The following is a 22,500-nucleotide window of genomic DNA, read 5'->3' as shown; positions in this document are numbered from 1 at the left end:
CTGTCACCTTCCACCCTCGGCGCCGGACCACCGTGATGTAGCGGCACCATGGAGATATTAATCAATCAGTGTCATCTTTCCTCATTCCCTCTCGCCTTTCCTTCCGAGAAACGTTCGTCCCTTCGCCCCATCCCTTACTGAACCGTCCCGTCCCATCCCCATCATCTATCCTTTCCTATACCTCCCATCAGACACCTTCCCTGGAAATCTAGTGGCACAGAGACAGACACCTTCCCTGGACAATTCGTAAAGCCAACACGTTCTTCAGACCACCACCTTTCTCTCTTTAATTCCACACAGTTCGAGCATTCCCCGCACAAGATGGAGCAGCGCTGAGGAGTAAGAAGACGCACCGTTTCCTGGAAGAGTCGCAATTTGAAGCAACATACTCGACATACGCTGAGTTCCACACGTACCTCAGCTCAATGTTTCGGTTCACAGTCTATACATCACGCTATAAGACAACGTTTAGGTAGGAAGAGGAGAGACAAACACCACTGCTCAACATTCTTATACTTCATGTCGAGGAGTACCTAAAATAAATTCCTATGATTTGACTCCATTTAAGAGGGAGGTTTCAAGACATTTATCCCATTTTTTTAAGCTCTCTCGGACTTGCAAGGGGACTGGCAACTTAGTGAGCCTTTTTTTTCGCTTTTTGTTGCCCTTAGTCACCTTTCCCCTCTTACATAAAAAAAAATCTTGTATATCTTGCAACCTAACCTTAAGTATGGCTCAGTTCCACCAGCGCTGAGAGGAGACAAGGAAAGGAACGCTAGCACTCGAATCTTCTGCCGGGCATGTGTAGGAGGCGAATCAGCGAGATAAACAAGGGTGGCAAGAACCAGCAGCAAGAAAACTCGTGACAAAGCAGAAGGGAGGGCGTGCCGAGAGAAGGTCGTGACGGGGAGTGGGAGTGAGTGGAGTGGAGTGGAGTGGAGTGGCTCTGGGTTGCTCTCAGCCTGGACAGGAGTAGTGGAGTAGTTTTTCAGTGTGTGTGTGTGTGTGTGTGTGTGTGTGTGTGTGTGTGTGTGTAATTCACCTCGGTCTGCTGGTCACCCAGCCAGTCTTCTCCATTACGGAGCGAGCTTTGAGCTCATAGACCGATCTTCGGATAGGACTGAGACCACATCAACACATTCCACACACCGGAAAGCTAGGCCACAATCCCTCAAGTTACATCCCGTACCTATTTACTGCTAGGTGAACAGGGGCCACACATTAAGAGGCTTGCCCATTTGCCTCGCCGCCCCGGGACTCGAACCCGGCCCTCTCGATTGCGAGTCGAGTGTGTGTGTGTGTGTGTGTGTGTGTGTGTGTGTGTGTGTGTGTGTGTGTGTGTGTGTGTGTGTGTGTGTGTGTGTGTGTGTGTGTGTGAACAGTCAGGGTACTATGATGCAGTTTCGTCAGCAGAAAGAGTGGTTCCATCTATCACACGGAGAGATCTGTCATGCCTTCACTTACACCAGAGAGTAGAAATGGAGACTACATCACACGCTCTATCAAAATATATTCATTCCCTTCTCTCTCTCTCTCTCTCTCTCTCTCTCTCTCTCTCTCTCTCTCTCTCTCTCTCTCTCTCTCTCTCTCTTACATCCTCTAAGCTGGTGGAAATCCGTCAGTGGCCAGGCTTTGTGAGACTGTCAGCATGTCAGAAAGTTTGACATTGAGGTAAAGGCATGACAAAATCAATGAAATGGCAGTGAATGGAGGTCTGTCAGCACTGTTTTTACTCGATGATGATGATGATGATGATGATGATGATGATGATGATGATGATGATGATGAACAACAGCATCATCAACAACAAACTTCACCTCCCCGACCATCACCACCACCCCAAATACAATTATAGTTAGAAATGCATCCCCACCCCCTCCCTCCACCTCATCCCTTCCTCTCCCCCATTCACCTCATCCCACTTACCTGTCTAATCATCCCCGGCCTCGTGACATCATCAGCCTACATACATACATACATAAGTGCGTGGCAGTGTTTGCTTTATAATGCGCTCTAAACTGCCCACTTTGTTTGCGCGCTTCACATAATACTAATTGCTTTCCTAACTTTCATGCGAGATAAACACGTCACTGTTGGTATTCCATGAGGCGTGAAAAATAAAAGGGAGAATGAGAGAGAAAATAAACTCGCATGAAAATTGAGTTTCCGAGTAGTGTGTTGATCGTTCAAACACTTCCCTCGCTACCCAATCACGAGAGGCGATGGAAAAATTGCGCCTCACTGTGCAGACCAATCAGCCATTGTAACGCAAAGTAAGCTTGACTGCAACTGTAAGGAGCAGCACACACACACACACACACACACACACACACACACACACACACACACACACACACACACACACACCGGTTCACTTTTTTCTAGCCTGAATTAATATTTTTTTCTCTTTTATTCTCCCAGGGTGAGGGCGACAGGTGCTTCTTTGTCCGGCAGCACACGGTAATAAGGCAGCCGATGAGCTCCCCTACCCAACCACGAGGAGGAGGAGGAGGAGGAGGTACAGCAAGCCTTAACAAAGCGTCCAGCCTCCATTCCTTCCCTACTTTATCCGCCTTCAGCCGCCCTACGCAATCTCTTGAGGATGAAAAGATAAAAGAAGATTGCACGAAGCAGCAGGACATCAAATGCTGACCTTGCTTCATTCCTTTACACACACACACACACACACACACACACACACACACACACACACACACACACACACATCATTAGTGGACTATGAACGGAATAGCTCTTACATGAGTCAGATAATGTAACCAAACGTAACCAATCGTACCTCAACCTAACTTAACCTAACCTAATCAAATCTAACTAAACCAAATAAAACTTAACCAAAAAAACCTAACATAACATAAAGCTAACCTAACTTAAGGCAACCCAAACTCAATCCAACCCATCGCAACCAACCTAACCTAAACCCAATTTAACCCAACCAAACCTAACCCAACATAATCTTAACCAAATCAAACATTATTCATCACATACTGCAACACACGCTTTACCTTCCACCACTACCATAGCGGAAACCTAACCTAACTTAAGGCAACCCACACCCAACCTCAACCTACCCAACTTAACCTAACCTAACCAAACATTCATCACAAACTACAAGACACACGCTTCACCTTCCACCACCTAAGGCAACCCACACTCAACCAAACATAACCTAACCAAACATTCATCACTAACTACAAGACACACGCTTCACCTTCCACCACCACCAGGCCAGCACTAGAAACACGTGGCGCTATTAGCATCAGAACAGCAATCTCTTAGGACGGCGGTAAGCCTCAAAGGTGAATGGCTAAGGGCTGCATCTCATCTCCACAGTCACCAGATCAGTATTTGAGCCCAACCAATGGATATTCCCTTTGTACTGAACCCTCACTGCCTGGCTGACTCTCTGGCTGGCTGGCTGGCTGGATATAGATGGATGGTTAGGTTGGTTATTCTGACCTGAGGATATAACGTTAATCTAGCTCAGTGATTCCCAGAGTGTGTGCCGTCATTATCTCCCTGGTGAAGCGAAGATACTAGCTGCTTGCCATATAGTGTGATATTTTCCAAATCTTTCAAGGCGTCTGTAAGTCGAATTCTGACGTTAAAATGCAAGACAATATTTTAACAGAGATATGATGTGTTTGAGGTGAAATATTGATGAGCATACATAATTTAGCTGTGTTATGATTTTTTGTTTCGTGTAGCTTTGATTTAGTTTTTCCTTTAACTCATTAACGTAACCTGTGTGTGTGTGTGTGTGTGTGTGTGTGTGTGAGAGAGAGAGAGAGAGAGAGAGAGAGAGAGAGAGAGAGAGAGAGAGAGAGAGAGAGAGAGAGAGAGAGAGAGAGAGAGAAGAGAGAAGAGAGAAGAGACAAGAGACAAGAGACAGAGACAGACAGGGCCAGGGACAGAGACAAAGAGACAAAGAGACAAAGAGACAGACAGACAGACAGACAGACAGACAGACAGACAAGACAGACAGACTAATAGAGAGAGACAGTGACAGAGACAGAGAGAAAGAAGCAGATTAGCAGACAGAGAGAGAGAGAGAGAGAGAGAGAGAGAGAGAGAGAGAGAGAGAGAACGAGGAGGGCAGGCTAACTTTGTAGAAGCATAAGGGCACATCAAAGGAAATGCTATCACCGCTTCAGTTTGCCTATTGAGTGACAGAGTGCCTTCACATTAGCCTCGTTCCGCTCTCCATGCCGTTATCTGCACTCCATTTCCGTTAGCCTCATCATACTGTCCTTATTGTCCTTAGTGTGCGCTCGGCAGGTGCTTCACGCTTCTTACTCCTAGGAAAAGTTTAAAAATGCAAGGTTAGCGATATTTTGCAGGAAAGTAATGTGTTGTGTTGCTGTGATGGGTTTGCAGTACATTTTCCTGGCTCTCTCTCTCTCTCTCTCTCTCTCTCTCTCTCTCTCTCTCTCTCTCTCTCTCTCTCTCTCTCTCTCTCTCTCTCTCTCTCTCTCTCTCTCTCTCTCTCTCTCTCTGGAAGTTTAAGGACAAGAGAGAAGTTACTCAAGTTTCTGTTGCCGAAGAATAGTTTTCCATGTGGAGTATTATCTCAATTATTTCTGTTAATTTTTAGTCTCGTCGCTGAAAGATTATTGGTTTTTGGGTGTAGAGAAATGCAAGAGGACAATACCAGATGCCTTCAGAGCGAGAGAAAGTGATATACATTAATCCAATACGTCTTCCTCGCCGATAACTGCAGCTTGCCTCCTTTCACGCTGCATCAGGGAATAGTTACGGGACGGGAAGGAAGTTGTACCAAGTTGTGCCTCTGATTCACACCCCGGGACGCTCTTAGAGGAGTAGTACTGACTCAGCGCTATATGAACACAGGTAGAGACATCGTGTACTTGGATTAATAAACATGTAAATAAAGGGATATATACGCTTTCCTACAATGTCAAATGTTATCGTAATTTTCTCTATACATGCTACCAGAACACATCCCCTATCACCCTCCCCCCACCCTGCTATGTGTCTGACTCTCTCACAAACACATTTCATCGCATCGTGTACTCAGAAAAACAAACAAGTAAATAAAGAGATACGTAAAAATATATATGTTATCGCTATTTCTTTGTACATATGACACCAATATCACCTCCCACCCTGCTATGTGTCTGACTTTCTCACAAACCCTTTTCTCCCCCTGCTGCTCCTAACAATTCGACTCCAAGCAGGTTTGTGAGGTTAAAACCAATATTAATATCCATGGTAACATCCGACCCTTCTCGTTTATACACAATGCTTTCCTTCCGTATTCGACTAAGATTATACAAGAACGGCCATGCATAGACAGGCCGCCACGTGTAAGTCTGACCTTTTCTTCCATCATGCCTTATTTTCTTACTTTTTTATATTATTCTTCTGTTGTCCTTTCGGGGCATACTACGATTCCAGATGCTTTATAAGACGCATGAATACACACACACACACACACACACACACACACACACACACACACACACACACACAAACATTTTCCAATACACATTATGAGATCTAAAAATCACGTTGTCCTGTTACAGAACCCCTTATCAGGCCGCTGGTGTGTCGTGGCCGCGAGGGGACAGATAGCGCGGCGCAACTTTAACAGGTAAAAGTGTGGTGGCCCGGGGCGACAAACACGAGAAACAAGGTGTTGGTACTGACCTGGAGGGTGAGGCGTTGTCCCTCGGGTACGAGGAGGGCGGAGCTGGCAAGGTGTGCGGCGGCAGTGAAAGAGGTCAACAGGAGGCAGGCGGGGAGGCGGATAGGCAGACCCACAAACAGCATGAAGTGTAGCAGGATGAGCCACATTAGGGCCTGGCGTGGTACGGGCGTGGGCAGGCCCAGAAACACGAACACGCCCACGGCCGACAAGAAGAGCGCCCACGCCAGATAGGGAAGGAAGGTCCAGGATCGCTCAGGGAACACGTGTAATCGACACAGCAGCATCAACAGCAGCATGAGGATGCCGACTGCCGCCAGGGCGAGGGGCGCGGGCAGCAGCGGCCCCACGCCACCCAGAACACACATGGCGGCGCTGTAGACGGTGAAGGTGACACCGACACCCAGCAGGACGTGCAGGTCGGTGCGGCGCTGTCTCTCGTGATACGTTTGGAACAACTGCTCCACATCCTTGTCCACAAAGGTCCGGTGGAGACACTTAGGCAGGATGCGCGACACGCGACGCTTCTCCAAAGCAAATTTTTCCATGCGAATAACACTCATGGACGCCGAGATGTCATCAAAGCCATCGGCATCCACCTGGCCAGACTCCACCCCGTCAGCGCTGCTTACACTGCTGCGGCAGCTGCTGCCCTTGTCCGTGTGGGGCGTGGCGGGGGAGTGTGGGGTGAGGCTCTCCGTCTCTCCCTGGCTGGCTTTGGTGGACGTCGCCCCGGGACTGGAGGCGCGCTTGGAGACCCTGAGGGAGTCAGGAGACCGGGTGGTATTAATACTGCCTTGGCAGGAAGGGTCCTCGAAGCTCTCATTCTCGTAGGTCTCTCCTTGTTCCTTAGGGAGGCAGGGGTCATTCTCGCCCTCGAAGGACTCCTCCACGCCTTTGCACCGAGTGAGGCTCTTCCTGGCCACCATGAGGCGCGGGCACAGCTCGGGCGCCTCGGGATTGTCACCAGCCTCACGCACCTCCCACTTCACCTCGTCCTCCGCGATGAGTTTGCCGTCACCGTCGTCTTCCATGGTGCTCACTGCAGGTCACCAGGCATCACGCCAGCAACTCCAGGACGTGGTGGTGTTCACGGTGTCACAAGCTGTCCATGGCTGGGCGCCGCGGCATGGTGAGCACAGCGCCGCCACACACTAAACGACACACACACACACACACACGCACACGCACACGCACACACACACACACACACACACACACACACACTATGCCACTCACACTCCGCCCCTCACTATTGTTGCTGAACGGCCAGGCTTGTGTTCGCTCTCACTTTGTTGTGCCGACACGGGTCACGCGAGCTCCACGCAACGGACCAACAGCCACCGCGCCCACGACCTGCTGCTGTCCACGGCACTTCTGCAAAGAAAGTAAAGGACATCAGACATCAGCATAATTTCATATCAAAAGTTACACAACTAAACGATTACCATAGCAACAACAATACACATACACACACACACACACACAGAGAGAGAGAGAGAGAGAGAGAGAGAGAGAGAGAGAGAGAGAGAGAGAGAGAGAGAGAGAGAGAGAGAGAGAGAGAGAGAGAGCGTACCAAATTATAAAATACAGCCACACTTCAGTAATCCCCTCAAAGATTCCCGGTAATTCCAGCCATGAGCTCTTAATTAAAACATACTACGAGATAGAAAAATAGAGAATATATATTTTTTCCTTTTATATATACCTTTATTTCTACCTGGGCCAAAGGGATGAGGGGCCAATAAAGGTAACAGGATATCAGATTACCTGCTTCCGTCCCTCTCCAAACACACACACACACACACACACACACACACACACACACACAGAGAAAGTGGGGGAGGTTGCAGGGAGGGAAGCGAATATAAGTGGATATCTTATTTATTCCTCATCGCTTAAACATTCCCGTGGGGCGAGTGGCTGGGTTGTGGCGGCGATGCAGTTGTATCCAGCAAAGGCAACGTTATTGTCGTGCTGAGAAGAAATATTGGAAGTCGATGAGGTTGCTGCAGGGAGGCGGTGGGTGAAGGAGGGGGAGAGGCAGGCACCCACCCCCTCCAACCTTTCATGTAGTGCTCTAGTGCCTCTCTTGGGCAATATTACACCAAGACACAAGTTCAAGGAGTTAACAACATGCCTCGGTCATCAATAAAGAGACCAGCGACCCAACATTACCGAGAAAATTAATGTCTCCCTCTGGGCTTTTCCTCTCTTTCTTCTTACTCAGCAGTTTCGTCCTCTCGTCTTTCTTTATATGGCAGAGCGAGTCCACCGTGTACCCAGCTCCTCCAATAGTGTGTTGAGGCCATTCTAGTACCAGAGATCCTGAAATGGAACAGTGACCTTGACCCCGCGCTGGGTGTGTTAAGGAGGCAGGGTAGCCAAGGGAACGGTGTCCAGGTGTGCCAGACATGACTGAGGACAACACGTGGTCTACCAGGCGTGCAGGTCAAGGGATCAAGGCCAGCAAGACGCCTGAACGTTGAGGTAGGAAAGGAAACATCTCCCAACTTCTAGTCCAGAGAGTGTGGTCATAAGGATGCGGAAGTGGCAGTTCACAGCAAACCTTGGATTTAATTTCGGGCGAGCTGTTCAAGGGAGCATTCTAATCCTCCTGCAGAATAATCACCTGTCCTTTGTGCCTGGGGAGCTGAAGAGGCTTTGAGTTTGTGCAGAAAGTGTAGCGAGACAGGAAGCTGGAAACGCCTCAGGTCACGGGAACAGTATAAGCCGCAACATGAGAGTCAGGCACCCTTCGCCAACTGCAACCTGCACTGTTGACGTTACGCCGCCAGGCAAAATGTGCAGCACAGACGGGAATAAAGCGTTCTCTAAACCCAATCAATCTTTCAGTGCTTTTACTGGAACACGTAATTAAGGAGAGAAAAGAAGTGCTCAAGTCTTAGGTTCGTGTTACTAACGCTTTGCTCTCTCGTAAGGACAGCTTTCAAAGGTCACACATGTTGGATTACATTTTCATGGCTGCTTTTCCTCTTAGATCTACATAGCTCTCTCTCTCTCTCTCTCTCTCTCTCTCTCTCTCTCTCTCTCTCTCTCTCTCTCTCTCTCTCTCTCTCTCTCTCTCTCTCTCTCTCTCTCTCTCTGTCTCTCTCTCTTGGATTTTCATGGCTGCTCTTTCCTCACTAATGATACAGCATGCTTGTCAGACTACCACTATAATCATACAAATACCCTTGAAAATCCCGTTCACTTCCTGAAGAGCCAGTCGATAGAACTCGAGATAAAGCGCTGAAACGTACAGACCATATACTGTCTTGAAGGAGTTTAAATACAAGGGTCTGTGTTGAGTTAAATGTGTATTATTGCGACATTTATGAGTCTTTCACACCAAGAATACCAGCGAAAAGATTTGCTTTCTGAATCTAAGTCACAGTTCGGTCCAGTGCGCCTGACTCAAGAGGACTCAGCAAATCTGGAAGAGGACTTGAATAACAAAACACTCAAAGCGGCAAAGGGGAACACCAGGAAACTCAGCCGCCCGAAAGGTGACGCTGCATAACCAACATACACAACACCCGCCCCGCCTCAATATGTCACGCACAGCTCTTCACATGAATAAAATACATAGCTTTGGGGAGAAACTGATAAAAAAAACAACAACTAGACGTGATATGAGGATAATGATAACACGAACTGGGATTGGCAACCGAGTAGATCATTACTTTTTCTTACTCTTTCTATTGTCATTGGTCACCTTTCCTCACCTATATAAAATAAAAAAACAACGAGTCATCTCATTACTTATCTATGACAGGGGTAGCGTGCATGCCAGCCAGTGTTGCTACTCACCCTTAATGGCTCACTAACACACATTTCTTACTCTGGATGATGTGTACCTTGACATAAAGTTCGTAAATGTTATCAAGTTTATTTTTAGTAATATTCTTTTACTTTAAGACGCTGGACAATCAGTGATCATGCAAAACTCTTACCAACAACTATCAATGGAACTATAAAACAAACATAAAGTAAAAAAGAACCTTGAGAATCCGCAAAACTTCCACTGGAGCACGGTGGAAGTTGCGAGATAAGACGCGGAAACGTTTGAGAATACGTCGCACAACTTTGAAGTAAAATAACCCTTGGAAAAAAAAATAGAATAAAAATATGTGTGGAGGAGGCAGTGCGGCGTGAGAGGAAGACCCACTCCACATCGATCCTGCCGTGAGTCGCTTGTCTTGGGAGGCTGTGTGCATAACGGCTCGCTCAAACAGTCAGCACAGAATGGAGACGTGGAGATGAAGCGACGCGCCCTTGGCAGTAACCCTCCATTAGCGGTTGGGGAGTGGGTGTGGGGAGAGAAGTGGGCGTCAGGTGGAGTCTCGGGTGGTGCCGTGCCATGTTTTAATGCAATTAGTTCCACGTCCTTCAGTATGCATGCCGCGCCTCGCTGTGTGGAGGTCACCCAGTGGCGGCCGTACGTGGAGTGACGTGGCGGCCATATCAATGATAATGATAATGACGAGAATGGTGATAGTAATCGTCACCACACCAATGCCTTACACAACAACAAAGGCAACGATCATTATAGCAGGAATAACATCAATACTAACCACTACCACTAACTGACGACAATAACAATGATCATAATACCAAGTTCTAGGTGGTTACACCAAAGATGCGCTTGGGTGGTGATATCGGCCCTAATATGGGTACCACTATAAATAAAATTGCCTGCGCCACTAATGGGTGGAAGCTGAACAGTGCTTCCCACATATACTCTTCTAGTAAACCTACAGGCGCTATAGGCCACAACATAAAAAAAATGATAATAAATAAATAAATAAATAAAATAACACTACCACTACCTCTACAATAAATAGCTAACACATCAACAAAGACAACGATCATAATAGCAGGAATAACACCACTGGCTGACCATGACTAACAACCATCATAATACCAAGAGTAACATTCACTACTACCTAACACTACCACTACCTCTACAATAACCAACATTTAGTTAACCATTACACAAGGAGGAAAGACAAGGCCCTACGAGGAATTACAAAATAACACAATTAATTCCCCCAGAACACACAAACAGAAAAGGGTCCGAGGCGACACAGCAGGAGGGCGGCGACACGGACTCCAACACCTGTAGCGCACCTATAAACAACACTGCGACAAGCCGGCCGTCACTAACACACACAACAGGTAGATTCAGAGGGACACTTCATTACCATTCAGCTCACGGGATGCCGCTGCCACGCCCACCTCTTTACCGCCCTGTCCGGCACGCATCCCACACCTGGTCTTCTCGCATTCTCACCTCTGCGTCACCTAAGCAGCGCGCCAAACAAGGACAGGTTAGCTATGTGCTCCTAAAAAGACAAAGCTCTGGGTGGTAGGTGACGGGAATACACAAAGCAATTGCGTTGGACTCTGTTGCATCACTACGTATGGCTGCAGCATATAAGGCAAGTTCCCCAGGGCACTAATAGAGGCATACACAACACACTACTCTTGTTAATTATCTACATGTGTTTATTGCAATTCGATATAAATATTCAGTGGAGTATGCTGCGCCACTTTATTGTAAGAGGACATAAGTGAGGCAAGTTCGCATGGCACTAATAGACACAGCTAGAGGTATTCACAACACACTGCTCCTAATTATCAGTCCATATGTTAATTGCTATTCGATATAAAAGCACGATATTAAATGGACTATGCAGCATCACTAATAGAAGCTCTGTCTGGTACAAAAAAACTAAACAAAAACGCGGCTACCACAACTCTTTATGTTAACCCCTTCAGTACCATGACGCGTTTCCATATTCACTCTGCTTACTATTTGGTGATTTTACAAGCTTTAGAAACTCATGTGGGGATTGCAATAGTGAAAACCGTGGCAATTAATCTTCTGACCTCCACAGATCCTTCCTAATGTCAATAAAATAATCTAATCGTACACAAATCTTAAAGTAAAAATGTGTGCCAGCGCTGAACTTGATATAAACAAGACACGCTGCCGCATCACTTCTTATGGAAATGAAAGACAAACACCTATGACTAACAGAACACCAGGGAGAATGCACAACAAGCACTCGATGACAGCAGATCCTCCCATACACTCACACAACCAATGAAAATAAACACGAGGACTTAAACCAACACTGTCTACAACCACTGAACATAGACAAAGGAATCTCAACAGCCTCTCAACCAGCACCGTCTCGCCAAGGCAGATGCAGCAAGGGGTTAGAGGCATCTGGGAACAATTTATCATGAATCGAAGTGAAATTGTTACCCATTACTTGAACTCAGACTCAGGATGCAATAAAGGCAAAACAGCTGTTGTGTGTGTGTGTGTGTGTGTGTGTGTGTGTGTGTGTGTGTGTGTGAGTGTGTGTGTGTGTGAGAGAGAGAGAGAGAGAGAGAGAGAGAGAGAGAGAGAGAGAGAGAGAGAGAGAGAGAGAGAGAGAGAGAGAGAGAGAGAGAGAGAGAGAGAGAGAGAGAGAGAGAGAGAGAGAGAGAGAGAGAGAGAGAGAGAGAGAGAGAGAGAGAGAGAGAGAGAGAGAGAGAGAGAGAGAGAGAGAAAATCGATAGTTAGGAAAACAAATTAGGAAAAGAAAGAGCGAATAGACAGAGAGAGAGAGAGAGAGAGAGAGAGAGAGAGAGAGAGAGAGAGAGAGAGAGAGAGAGAGAGAGAGAGAGAGAGAGAGAGAGAGAGAGAGAGAGAGAGAGAGAGAAAATGAAAGAAGAGCACGTAAATTTGGGAAGAAGGAACAAAAGAATCACTAAAACAAATCATTCTTCCTCTCTTCCTCCTCTTCCTCTTCCTCCTCCTCCTCCTCCTCCTCCTCCTCCTCCTCCTCCTCCTCCTCCTCCTCCTCCTCCTCCTCTTCCCGTCCTTCCCACACTTCATTTTTTCCTCCTCTTCCTTTTTTTTTTCTTCTTTATCTTCTGTTCTCTTTTCTGTTATATTTCTACTTTTACTTTACTTTTGCCTGCGTACAAATCTCTCTCTCTCTCTCTCTCTCTCTCTCTCTCTCTCTCTCTCTGAGGCATACATAAGTTCACCCTCAATCTTCAAACCGCACCAAGTTTCGTGTGTGTGTGTGTGTGTGTGTGTGTGTGTGTGTGTGTGTGTGTGTGTGTGTGTGTGTGTGTGTGTGTCCGTGAGTGTGTGTGTCATAGCTAAACTTTATCCCGTCCACGACCCTTTGTAAAAGTTTCAAGATTATCCCATCAATAAGTTAGGTCTACATGTCTCTCTCTCTCTCTCTCTCTCTCTCTCTCTCTCTCTCTCTCTCTCTCTCTCTCTCTCTCTCTCTCTCTCTCTCTCTCTCTCTCTCTCTTCTACTCTCTTGGCCGCCTGAGTGACCTAAGACGCCCTTCCCCTCTGCCCTTACTCCTCCCCTCACTTGGCTATGGGCCTCACCTATTATGTAACACTGTTCATCCCCTTTTCTAAGCTTCTTGTTGTCTTTCCACGTATTTTTACTATTACTCTCTCTCTCTCTCTCTCTCTCTCTCTCTCTCTCTCTCTCTCTAACCACTAGAGGTAATGTATACAGTCTACATTATAAAACAAGGGACCTCCAACACTTACAAGCAAAGAGAACACAACACGCTTACAACCACAAGGGGCTTCCAACACCGACTACAACCACTACACGTAACCAGTACAGTCTACAACCACATTATAAACGAGAGATACCCAATACTATTTATAATTACTGAACAGAGGCAACCCAACGTAATCAAAGGCCCGTATTTTGAAAGGCTTTGTTCTCTCACCATCACTACTTTCCAAAGGCTCTAGTTGAAGGTAGTCGTGTTTCTAAGAGTATTTTTATGGTTCCGATGATGAACCGGTAATATTTCTAGTTTATCATAAAAGGGAACTGTCTTGAAAACCCAGCTAGTCGTTTCTGTAGCCTTGAAAAATTGTTGTGAAAGAACAAGGCTTTTCTGGTTACGGCCGTTACAGTCACAAGAGAGTCGCCGTGGTACAGTGGAACCATGCGTGACTTTGGGGTCCGAGGGGTCTCCAAGTCCACGGGTTCGAATCCCGTCCACGGTCCGAGTGTAGGTAGGGCTTCCTCACTCGGGGCAACGGTTTCCTAGGGAGTGGGCTTTGAGATAGGAGGTACCCCAAAAAGTATCCCCTTTAGCCCAGAAATTCACGTGAAAAGCCCACATGATATAAAAACAAAAAACAAAAGGACGTTTCATGCAACACACAACATTAACGCAATTTTCTCCTTCACAGCGCGGAGAATGAAGACCAAGATCCCCTGCGAGACTTGTCAAATGTAACATGAAGCAGCTATTTCAAGGTTTTAGTAAATTCAACAACGTGCTCTGACGGAATTCCCTAAGGACAATAATCCCTGCAAATCTCTCCTCGAAAGAGTCTCGAGCTACCTGCATAGTGTTTCTCCTTTTCTCTTTCGTGGATTCACTCTTCACCACAGTTCCTCTCCTTTCCTTTACGACCCACTGCCTACCTCTTCTCTGTCCCTCTCCACACCCACCGTCCTCATGCCACCACTGTCCTCCAGCCTACCTCCACCCACTAGTCTTTTTTTCAGATGTGCATTCATTCCGTTTCACTCACCTTATAAGCTCTTCAGTACCATGACACGTTTTCATATCTATTCTCCTTACTATTTGGTGATTTCATACAGCTTCAGATACTTATGTGGGGATTATAATAGTGAAGACTCTGGCCATTAATCTTCTCACCTTCAAAGATCCTTCCTAATGTAAATAAAATCGTCCTAGTCATACCTCAAAACTCATGGTAAAAATGCATCCCACTACTGAGAGGGTTAAGCTGTGGCAATCCATCATTTGTCTTTTATGCATTTCTATAAAAATTACTGTTAAAGGTACAAGTAGATATAACGAAGCTAAAATCCTCAATACAACACCGTACTACATTTTCGCCCTATCCTTTTATGTCTTTGAGGATTATGTCACGTTAAAAAAATATCTCTGTCTCAAGCCGCCCACCTCTACCTACTCACTAATCGAGGTAGATTTGCTCCCTATAGCCTTGTTTCTGCCCCCATTACGACCTTATGTCACGTTAAAAGAGAATCTCCCTCTATGAGTCTCAAGCTGTCAACCTCCACCTACTCCCTAATCGAGGTACATTTACTCCCCATCCCTTGTCTCTGTCCCCATCACGATATAAAGGTGTGAACTGGAAAAGGTAGCAATAAACACACACCTACCTAAGATCTATTTGTTATTCTTAGTCTCAACTCAACCTCAGTACAAAACACACGTGAGTCTTTGTGGCCAAACACGAGACGCGATTCATGAGTGTCTTGCGGCTCTTTCTCGCTCTCCCTCTCTCTCTCATATAAAGATAGCGCCCGCCCCACACAACCCACACCCGCCCACGCCTCTATCGCTGCCTCCATTGTGGATACGGCACGTGTAGGACATTACCGCAACTCACACGGGTGCAATTATCGCCCCTTACCATCGTGATGTGATGCAGCACAAATATACACACGAGGACAAAAAAAAACACAAGTAACTCAAGACCCTTTTATAGATGACAACTAAATAAACAACTGCACCAACAAACTCGCCCCCAAAAAACACCCTTCAACCCACCGGAAGAGAGGAAACACACCCAAAAAAGTTGAGCTGAGGGAAAAGTAAACATCGCAGCGAAACTTCTAAAGCCTGGAGACTTTTTTTTTTTTTGACACTGTTACTTCTTTTCCCTAAATAGAATTAATACTGTGACTTTTTTCCTGATACTTTATTCTCCAGTATAAATTGTATCTTTTTTTTAGTCTTTTTTTCTGATACTTCCATTCCAATCACCAGGAGACACGTACCTGCATCCCCTCTCACTCCAACCAGGACCAAGACCCTTCTGCGCCCCACCTCCACTTCTTTCAAAGGGCATGCGGGGTTTTAACAGTGTTTCTATGACTGTAGTGATGAATTAACACGTTCTCTACATTACGAACTTTAAAAACACTAGTGAGAACTCAGCTAATCATCTCTGTGGCCTTGAAAAGTAGTCGTAGAAGAAGAAGAAGAAGAAGAAGAAGAAGAAGAAGAAGAAGAAGAAGAAGAAGAAGAAGAAGAAGAAGAAGAAGAAGAAGAAGAAGAAGAAGAAGAAGAAGAAGAAGAAGAAGAAGAAGAAGAAGAAGAAGAAGAAGAAGAAGAAGAAGAAGAAGAAGAAGAAAAAAAAAGAGGAAAACAAGAAGAAAAGAAGAACAACAACAATAACAACAAGAAAAAGATGACGATGACGATAGATAGAGAGAGAGAGAGAGAGAGAGAGAGAGAGAGAGAGAGAGAGAGAGAGAGAGAGAGAGAGAGAGAGAGAGAGAGAGAGAGAGAGAGAGAGAGAGAGAGAGAGAGAGAGAGAGAGAGAGAGAGAGAGAGAGAGCAAAACGTTGATGAATAACACGGGACAAACAAACTCTCACACCATTACCACTCTTCAAGGTCAGACATGAAAGCTGCCGCCATGTCCACCCGCACCTTAAAAGGCCTCAGAATACAAGGCAAGTAACTCGGCCTCCCTCGCAGGTGTGCCGGCCCCTTCTCGCCTCACACTCGCAACCACTTCTAGTCTATAGAGTATGCGCCCACGTCCCGCCACGCGCTTCATCCTCCTCTGCACCGCATTACTGATGATATATGTGCTAGCGTGCATTGGGTTTGTCTCGCGTTGTTTGGTGGTGGCTGTTGCTGTTAGTGTTAGTGTTGGTACGGGTGGTGTTGGTTGAAGAAGAAGGAGAAGGAGGAGGAGGAGGAGGAGGAGGAACTTACCACATGAACTTAACACCTGAACTTTACACCTGAACTTTACACCTGAACTTAACACCCGAACTTACCACCTGAACTTACCGTAGGCAACCAAAATTGACAACGAAAACGGGCTGAAGAAACGGAAAGATCACCACTATCACCGTCACCACTATCACCACCATTAGCGAGGCGAGATGATTGACGGACATGAAGAGAGAGAGAGAGAGAGAGAGAGAGAGAGAGAGAGAGAGAGAGAGAGAGAGAGAGAGTTTCATATTAATTTCATCTTTCTTCTTTTTCTTCTTACTCTTCTATCATCACGTCACACACCACGCGCTGCCTTCTGACCTCCTGACCAGACACGCACGCACGCACAGACGCACGCACATACATACATACATACGCACACGCACACAAACAACTCATGAATATATGCATATATAATTAATTAGCTGCAAATTATAAAACATTAATGTATTATAAATTACAAGGAAAAATACACACACACACACACACACACACACATGACCGCTAAGGAAGAATTTTAAGAGGAGGAGGAGGAGGAAGAGGAGGAAGAAGAGGAAGAGAAGGAAGAGGAGAAGGACGGTGGCGCAGAATAGGAAGACGAAGAAGAAGAAGAAGAAAAAAAAAACGAAGACGAAGACGAAGACGACGACAAGAAGAAGAAGAAGAAGAAGAAGAAAGGATCAGGTGAAGCTTATTATATCGATACTAAGCTGAGCCATTATGCAAGGATGAGAGAGAGAGAGAGAGAGAGAGAGAGAGAGAGAGAGAGAGAGAGAGAGAGAGAGAGAGAGAGAGAGAGAGAGAGAGAGAGAGAGAGAGAGAGAGAGAGAGAGAGAGAGAGAGAGAGAGAGAGAGAGAGAATGAGGAGAGAAGCTGCAATTTATACCACGAAGCTCGTTCCTTAATACCCTTGAGCCATTTTTCGATTCTGGAGGAAGGAAGGAAGGAAGGAGGGAAGGAAGGAAGGAAGGAAGGAAGGAAGGAAGGAAGGAAGGAAGGAAGGAAGGAAGGAAGGAAGGAAGAAAGGAGGGAAGAAAGGAAGAAAGGAAGGAAGGAACGAAGGAAGGAAGAAAGGAAGGAAGGAACGAAGGAAGGAAGAAAGGAGGGAAGGAAGAAAGGAAGGAAGGAAGGAAGGAAGGAAGGAAGGAAGGAAGGAAGGAAGGAAGGAAGTCGGCTTGAGTTTCTTTTTTTTTCTTCTTTTTTTCCTTTCTGCTTCTACTTCCCGTGACAAAGAGAGAGAGAGAGAGAGAGATGGACGAATAGATAAATGACAAGTGAAAAGGAAAAACTCAGAATTCAGTTTCCAGAGAGAGAGAGAGAGAGAGAGAGAGAGAGAGAGAGAGAGATGAAAGGAGACAAGAGGAGGTATCGGTGGTTCGCTGAATCTCCTCGCTGGCGCAGTACTCCCTTTAAATTTCATCATCACTGTCGTTCTCAATCATCGATCGAGACTTTTTTTCCGTAATGGGGACACGCGAGTCTCCCTACGCCCTCTCCCTCTCCCTCTCTCTCTCTCCCTCTCCCTCTCCATCCATGTCATAGCCACTCAGAGCCGCCCAGTCCTGCCCATCTCCCCTGAACCGTCCCCACCCACGACTCTCGCTTGCCAAATAGCTAACTGTTGCTCATCCCGAGAACCTTGCCAGCTCCCAGTGACGCGTCCGACCTTACCACCAACACCTTAATATTATGTCAGGTAAAAAAGTTTAGCAGTTCCTCTTTGGTGATCTCTTGGAGGAGGAAGGAGGAGGAGGAGGAGGAGGAGGAGGAGGAGGAGGAGGAGAAGAAGAAGAAGAAGAAGAAGAAGAAGAAGCAAAAGAAAGAAGAAGAAGAAGAAGAAGAAGAAACAAAAATTCAGATGAAAATTTGTAATATTGACAGTAACAGCACGTCAAATTTTCCAGCACCAAAGTATGTTACTGTGATGGGGACAAACGACATTACATTCAAAGATGCTGTCTGGGATCTCAACAACGATAAATATAATACAATAAATGACAATGCTCAATAGAAAGAGTAATATCCAATGCCATGTAGATTAATAAATATAAGGTACTATTACATGTCACACAACGATTAACTATGGTAGAGTAATATATAAGGACAATATTACAATAGATAGGGCAATATTGCATACCACACAACGATCCCTTATAGCTAAACGAGGAAGCTACTATTATATTCATACCTCTCACTCTTTGTCCTCTCATCCTCCTCCTTCGACACCTTCCCTCCTCTCCTCTCCTCCACTCACCTCCCATCACTGGCCATCCCTACTCCATTACGGCCATCAGCGCCCCTCACCAGGACTCTCCTTCACCACCCAGGCGCGTCCCATCCCTCCCTCCGCCCTTCGCCACTCGTCAAATTGTATTAAACTTGATAATGCCATTAACCCGTGGAAGAGGTTGTGAACGATCCCACCTCCTCCCCTCCTCCTCCCACACTTCTCACCTACGCCTCCCCTTCCTCTCTTCCTCTTCGTCGATCTATCTATTTATCTATGCCTTTACTAACCCCACAGCCATCACTCTTACTTTCACCTTATCCAAGTCACCATTCACTCGTACATTTCAATATCCACCTGCTGCTTCGCTTTGTATTCTCCCTGGTAGTGAAGTTGTCGCAAATACTACTTCTAAATCCCTTTCTTTGCTATTTGGTGAAACTTTCCTTGACCACTGACCACTCTGGGAAATCTTTTCTTCTTTTTCATCCACAACCTAACAACTGAATGGAAATTGCAGCTTCTATTCTTTCTTGTGAGCTTCTAACTTGTTGTCGCCTATAAAACTCCATACACTGTTTCTGGTGCTTTCAATTGTTCCATCTCGCAGTGAATCGTAAAGACACACTTGAAATCCTAGTCTAAATCCCCAACTGGAGTCTTGGTTAGGTAGCAGAGGAAAGGTAGCGAAATGTTTTGAGAATATAAGCTAATGTGTTTATGTTATCGGTAAGGTATCGACCACTCCTCCAAGACGGTACAGCAGCCCGCCGCCCTGACAACCGTGAGAGTGTATTAGCAGCAGGTTGCCTGGTCAACACTAATCAGGAGGACGACGTTGGGCACTAGTATGGAAATAACAGTCATATCGTCATCTCCACCCCGTCAACATGTCCTCGCCATTTCGTAAAGGCAGCACAGGAATAGCCGGAGGTGGTTTCATCGATTGCTGCTCTAAAAAAGTGGAGGAGAGAAGGGTTGTAATCAGTTGATCAAATGGCTCAGGGCGTATCTTGTCGCTACTCTCTCGAAATACTCCTCGTTGAGACTATTCTTCTGATTGTTATACAAGTAGAAGAAAAGAAAAATTAGGTCACTCTTCTGAAATACATGACGTTTACTCAGCGAGGAAACCCGAGTTACTCTCCTATAGAACTTATTCAAACAGTAGAGAGGGGGATAACATGAATCAGGCCCTCAGGAATTGAAAGCGGGTTTATTCAGGCCTAACAATAACATAAGGGAAGCTGCAAGAACCCAATAGGCCTACATTGCTTAGTCCCTTCAGTATAATGACATGTTTCCATATTCATTCTACTTACTATTTGGTGATTTTATACAGCTTCAGAATCTTATGCCGGGGATTATAATAGTGAAGATTGTAGCCATTAATCTTCTGACCTCCACAGACCCTTCCTAATGTCAATAAAATGGTCTACTCGTACCCAAATTTCAAGGTAAAATTGTGTCCCAGTATTGAATGGGTTAGAAGAATCTACGTATATATTTCTGAATCATCCGCTTCTACAAATTTATCTGATCTTTGAAAGGCTGCCTACTGACTCGTCACTACTGCTTACAGAGTCTATTAGAGTCACCTACATATATATCATCTCTCTCTCTCTCTCTCTCTCTCTCTCTCTCTCTCTCTCTCTCTCTCTCTCTCTCTCTCTCTCTCTCTCTCTCTCTCTCTCTCTCTCTCTCCTATCTTATTACTAACCCTATCGTCCCCTCCGAGCCTGCTTTGTTAAGTAAAACCTTCCCATCTCGCCAGCCTCGCATGTACTCGTGAAATATGGATGAACACACGTCCCTTCATGAATGAGGAAAGTAATGTCTCATCCATCATTCAAGGCCGTGTCTTGGATGTTGGATTCCCTGTCGGTTAATCCATATAAGCAACATTTATCAGCATTCGCCACCACGCCTCGGTTAGTATTTCACAAGGGGTTTCTTTACTGACAGATGCATCACTGGCCACACTCCTCTGTCACTACAATGCCAAAAATGTCCACTTGATGTGTGTTGTATGCCGTGATGCATGATTCACACTGGGTTTATGTACAAGCGATATTTTTCACATAGCTGCCTACTGTACTGCTTTTTTATATAGACCTTGAGCTAGATTTCTTCCCGTCTATACTGTATGATTATCTTTTTAACCCCTTCAATACTGGGACGCATTTTTACCTTGAGATTTGTGTACGATAAGACCGTTTTATTAACATTAGGAAGGATCTATGGGGGTTAGAAGATTAATGCCCACAGTCTTCACTATTTCAATCCGTAACATAAGTTTCTGAAGCTGTATAAAATCAGCAAATAGTAAGCAGAATGAATATGGAAAATGCGTTATGGTACAGAAGGGGTTAACGTGTAAAATGCAGTAACTTCTGTCTTGTAAAGTCTAGAACTCCCTGCCTGCTTCTGTATTTCCAACTTCCTATGACTTGACTTCATTTAAGGGAAAGGTTTCAAGACATCCATCACTTTTTTTGTGGGGCTAGCTCTCTCGACTAGACTAGCAAATCAGTAAGCCATTTTTTTTTTTTTTTTTTTTTACTTTTTCTTTGTTCACCTTTCCCTTCTTACATAATAATAAAAAAAACATCACTAGACTGAACGGCATATGATATTACTACCCTAAATGTTCTTCAGTGCGCTAACTATCAGCTGCTGTTCGTGCTGTGGAGACCTTCAAGGAGTGACTAGGACAGGAAGACGAGGAACAAACAACTTAAGACCTGTGCGTGTAGATTAAGAAAGGATCTAGAGGAGGTATCAAGTGACTTAAGAGATGCAATTAGAGTCATATTAACAAGATCCTTAGAGCATGTAATCACTGTGGGACTAGAAGTAACAGTTTAAGCCCCGTGGAGAGAGAGAGAGAGAGAGAGAGAGAGAGAGAGAGAGAGAGAGAGAGAGAGAGAGAGAGAGAGAGAGAGAGAGAGAGAGAGAGAGAGAGAGAGAGAGAGAGAGAGAGAGAGAGAGAGAATGTGTGTGTTCAGATAAGGTGATAGATAAATTGAATAGACACAGTAATCAGGTTGTCAGTGGCACATCAACGTGGAGTCTTCAAACAGTACACAAATTTACGAATACCTATGTATGGGAGATGAATAAGACCAAGCATGTTTTATACGGGAATCGCTTACTAACTCCCTGCAACATCCCTTGACATTTTCAGTACTGGGACATATTTCTACCATGAGTTTTGGGTGTGATTAGACCAATTTATTGACATTACAAAGGGTCTATAGAGGCCAGAAGATTGATGGCCATGGTCTTCACTATGTGAATCCCTTACATAAGTTTCTGAAGCTGTGTATTTTCACCAAATAGTAAGCAGAATGAATATGAAAATGCGTCATGGTACTGGAAGGGGTTAAAGCGTGTTTTCCTATTGGCCTGGGCCCATATCCACGAAACTGTCTTAGGCCGATGCGAGTTAAGTCTAAAATCGTACTTAGCTTAGCATACAAAATATCGACATTGGTGATATTGAAGAAAACATGATTATACTAGCATTTTCTTTGTCTTTTATTTATATAATTTCATAATACAAGTAACATAGAATAAAAGTAAATATTTCCGAAAAAATATATATAATACATTAAAATGTATTCCCGTTGGTAACGAGCAAACACTCTAAGCAGCTACACACAAGCTCTTCAAAGAGGTTCCCGCGTTTTCCAGCCAGCAGTGTACGAGTATTTCGCCTTTTCTAGCCATCACTTATCCACCAACTGTATCAGGTAAGGTTTTAATGTGTTAAAAACAGTACTTAATATTACTT

At 45.3% G+C, this 22,500-nt stretch overlaps 1 protein-coding gene across 1 annotated transcript in view; it reads right to left on the bottom strand.

The window, feature by feature from the left end:
* The window catches only part of LOC123503561 (adenylate cyclase type 3-like), a 211,272-nt gene that overhangs the window by 175,466 nt on the left and 13,306 nt on the right, over positions 1–22,500 (bottom strand). Inside the window, exon 2 of the mRNA XM_045253430.1 lies at positions 5,689–7,063. Coding sequence (XP_045109365.1) covers positions 5,689–6,720 — 1,032 coding nt within the window. The 5' untranslated portion in view covers positions 6,721–7,063. The remainder of the gene's footprint in view (positions 1–5,688; positions 7,064–22,500) is intronic.

The sequence above is a fragment of the Portunus trituberculatus genome, chromosome 14 (assembly GCF_017591435.1).
Source record: "Portunus trituberculatus isolate SZX2019 chromosome 14, ASM1759143v1, whole genome shotgun sequence".
Lineage (NCBI taxonomy): Eukaryota > Metazoa > Arthropoda > Malacostraca > Decapoda > Portunidae > Portunus > Portunus trituberculatus.
The sequence above is the reverse complement of the archived record's forward strand: the minus strand, read 5'-3'. Positions and strand labels throughout refer to the sequence as shown.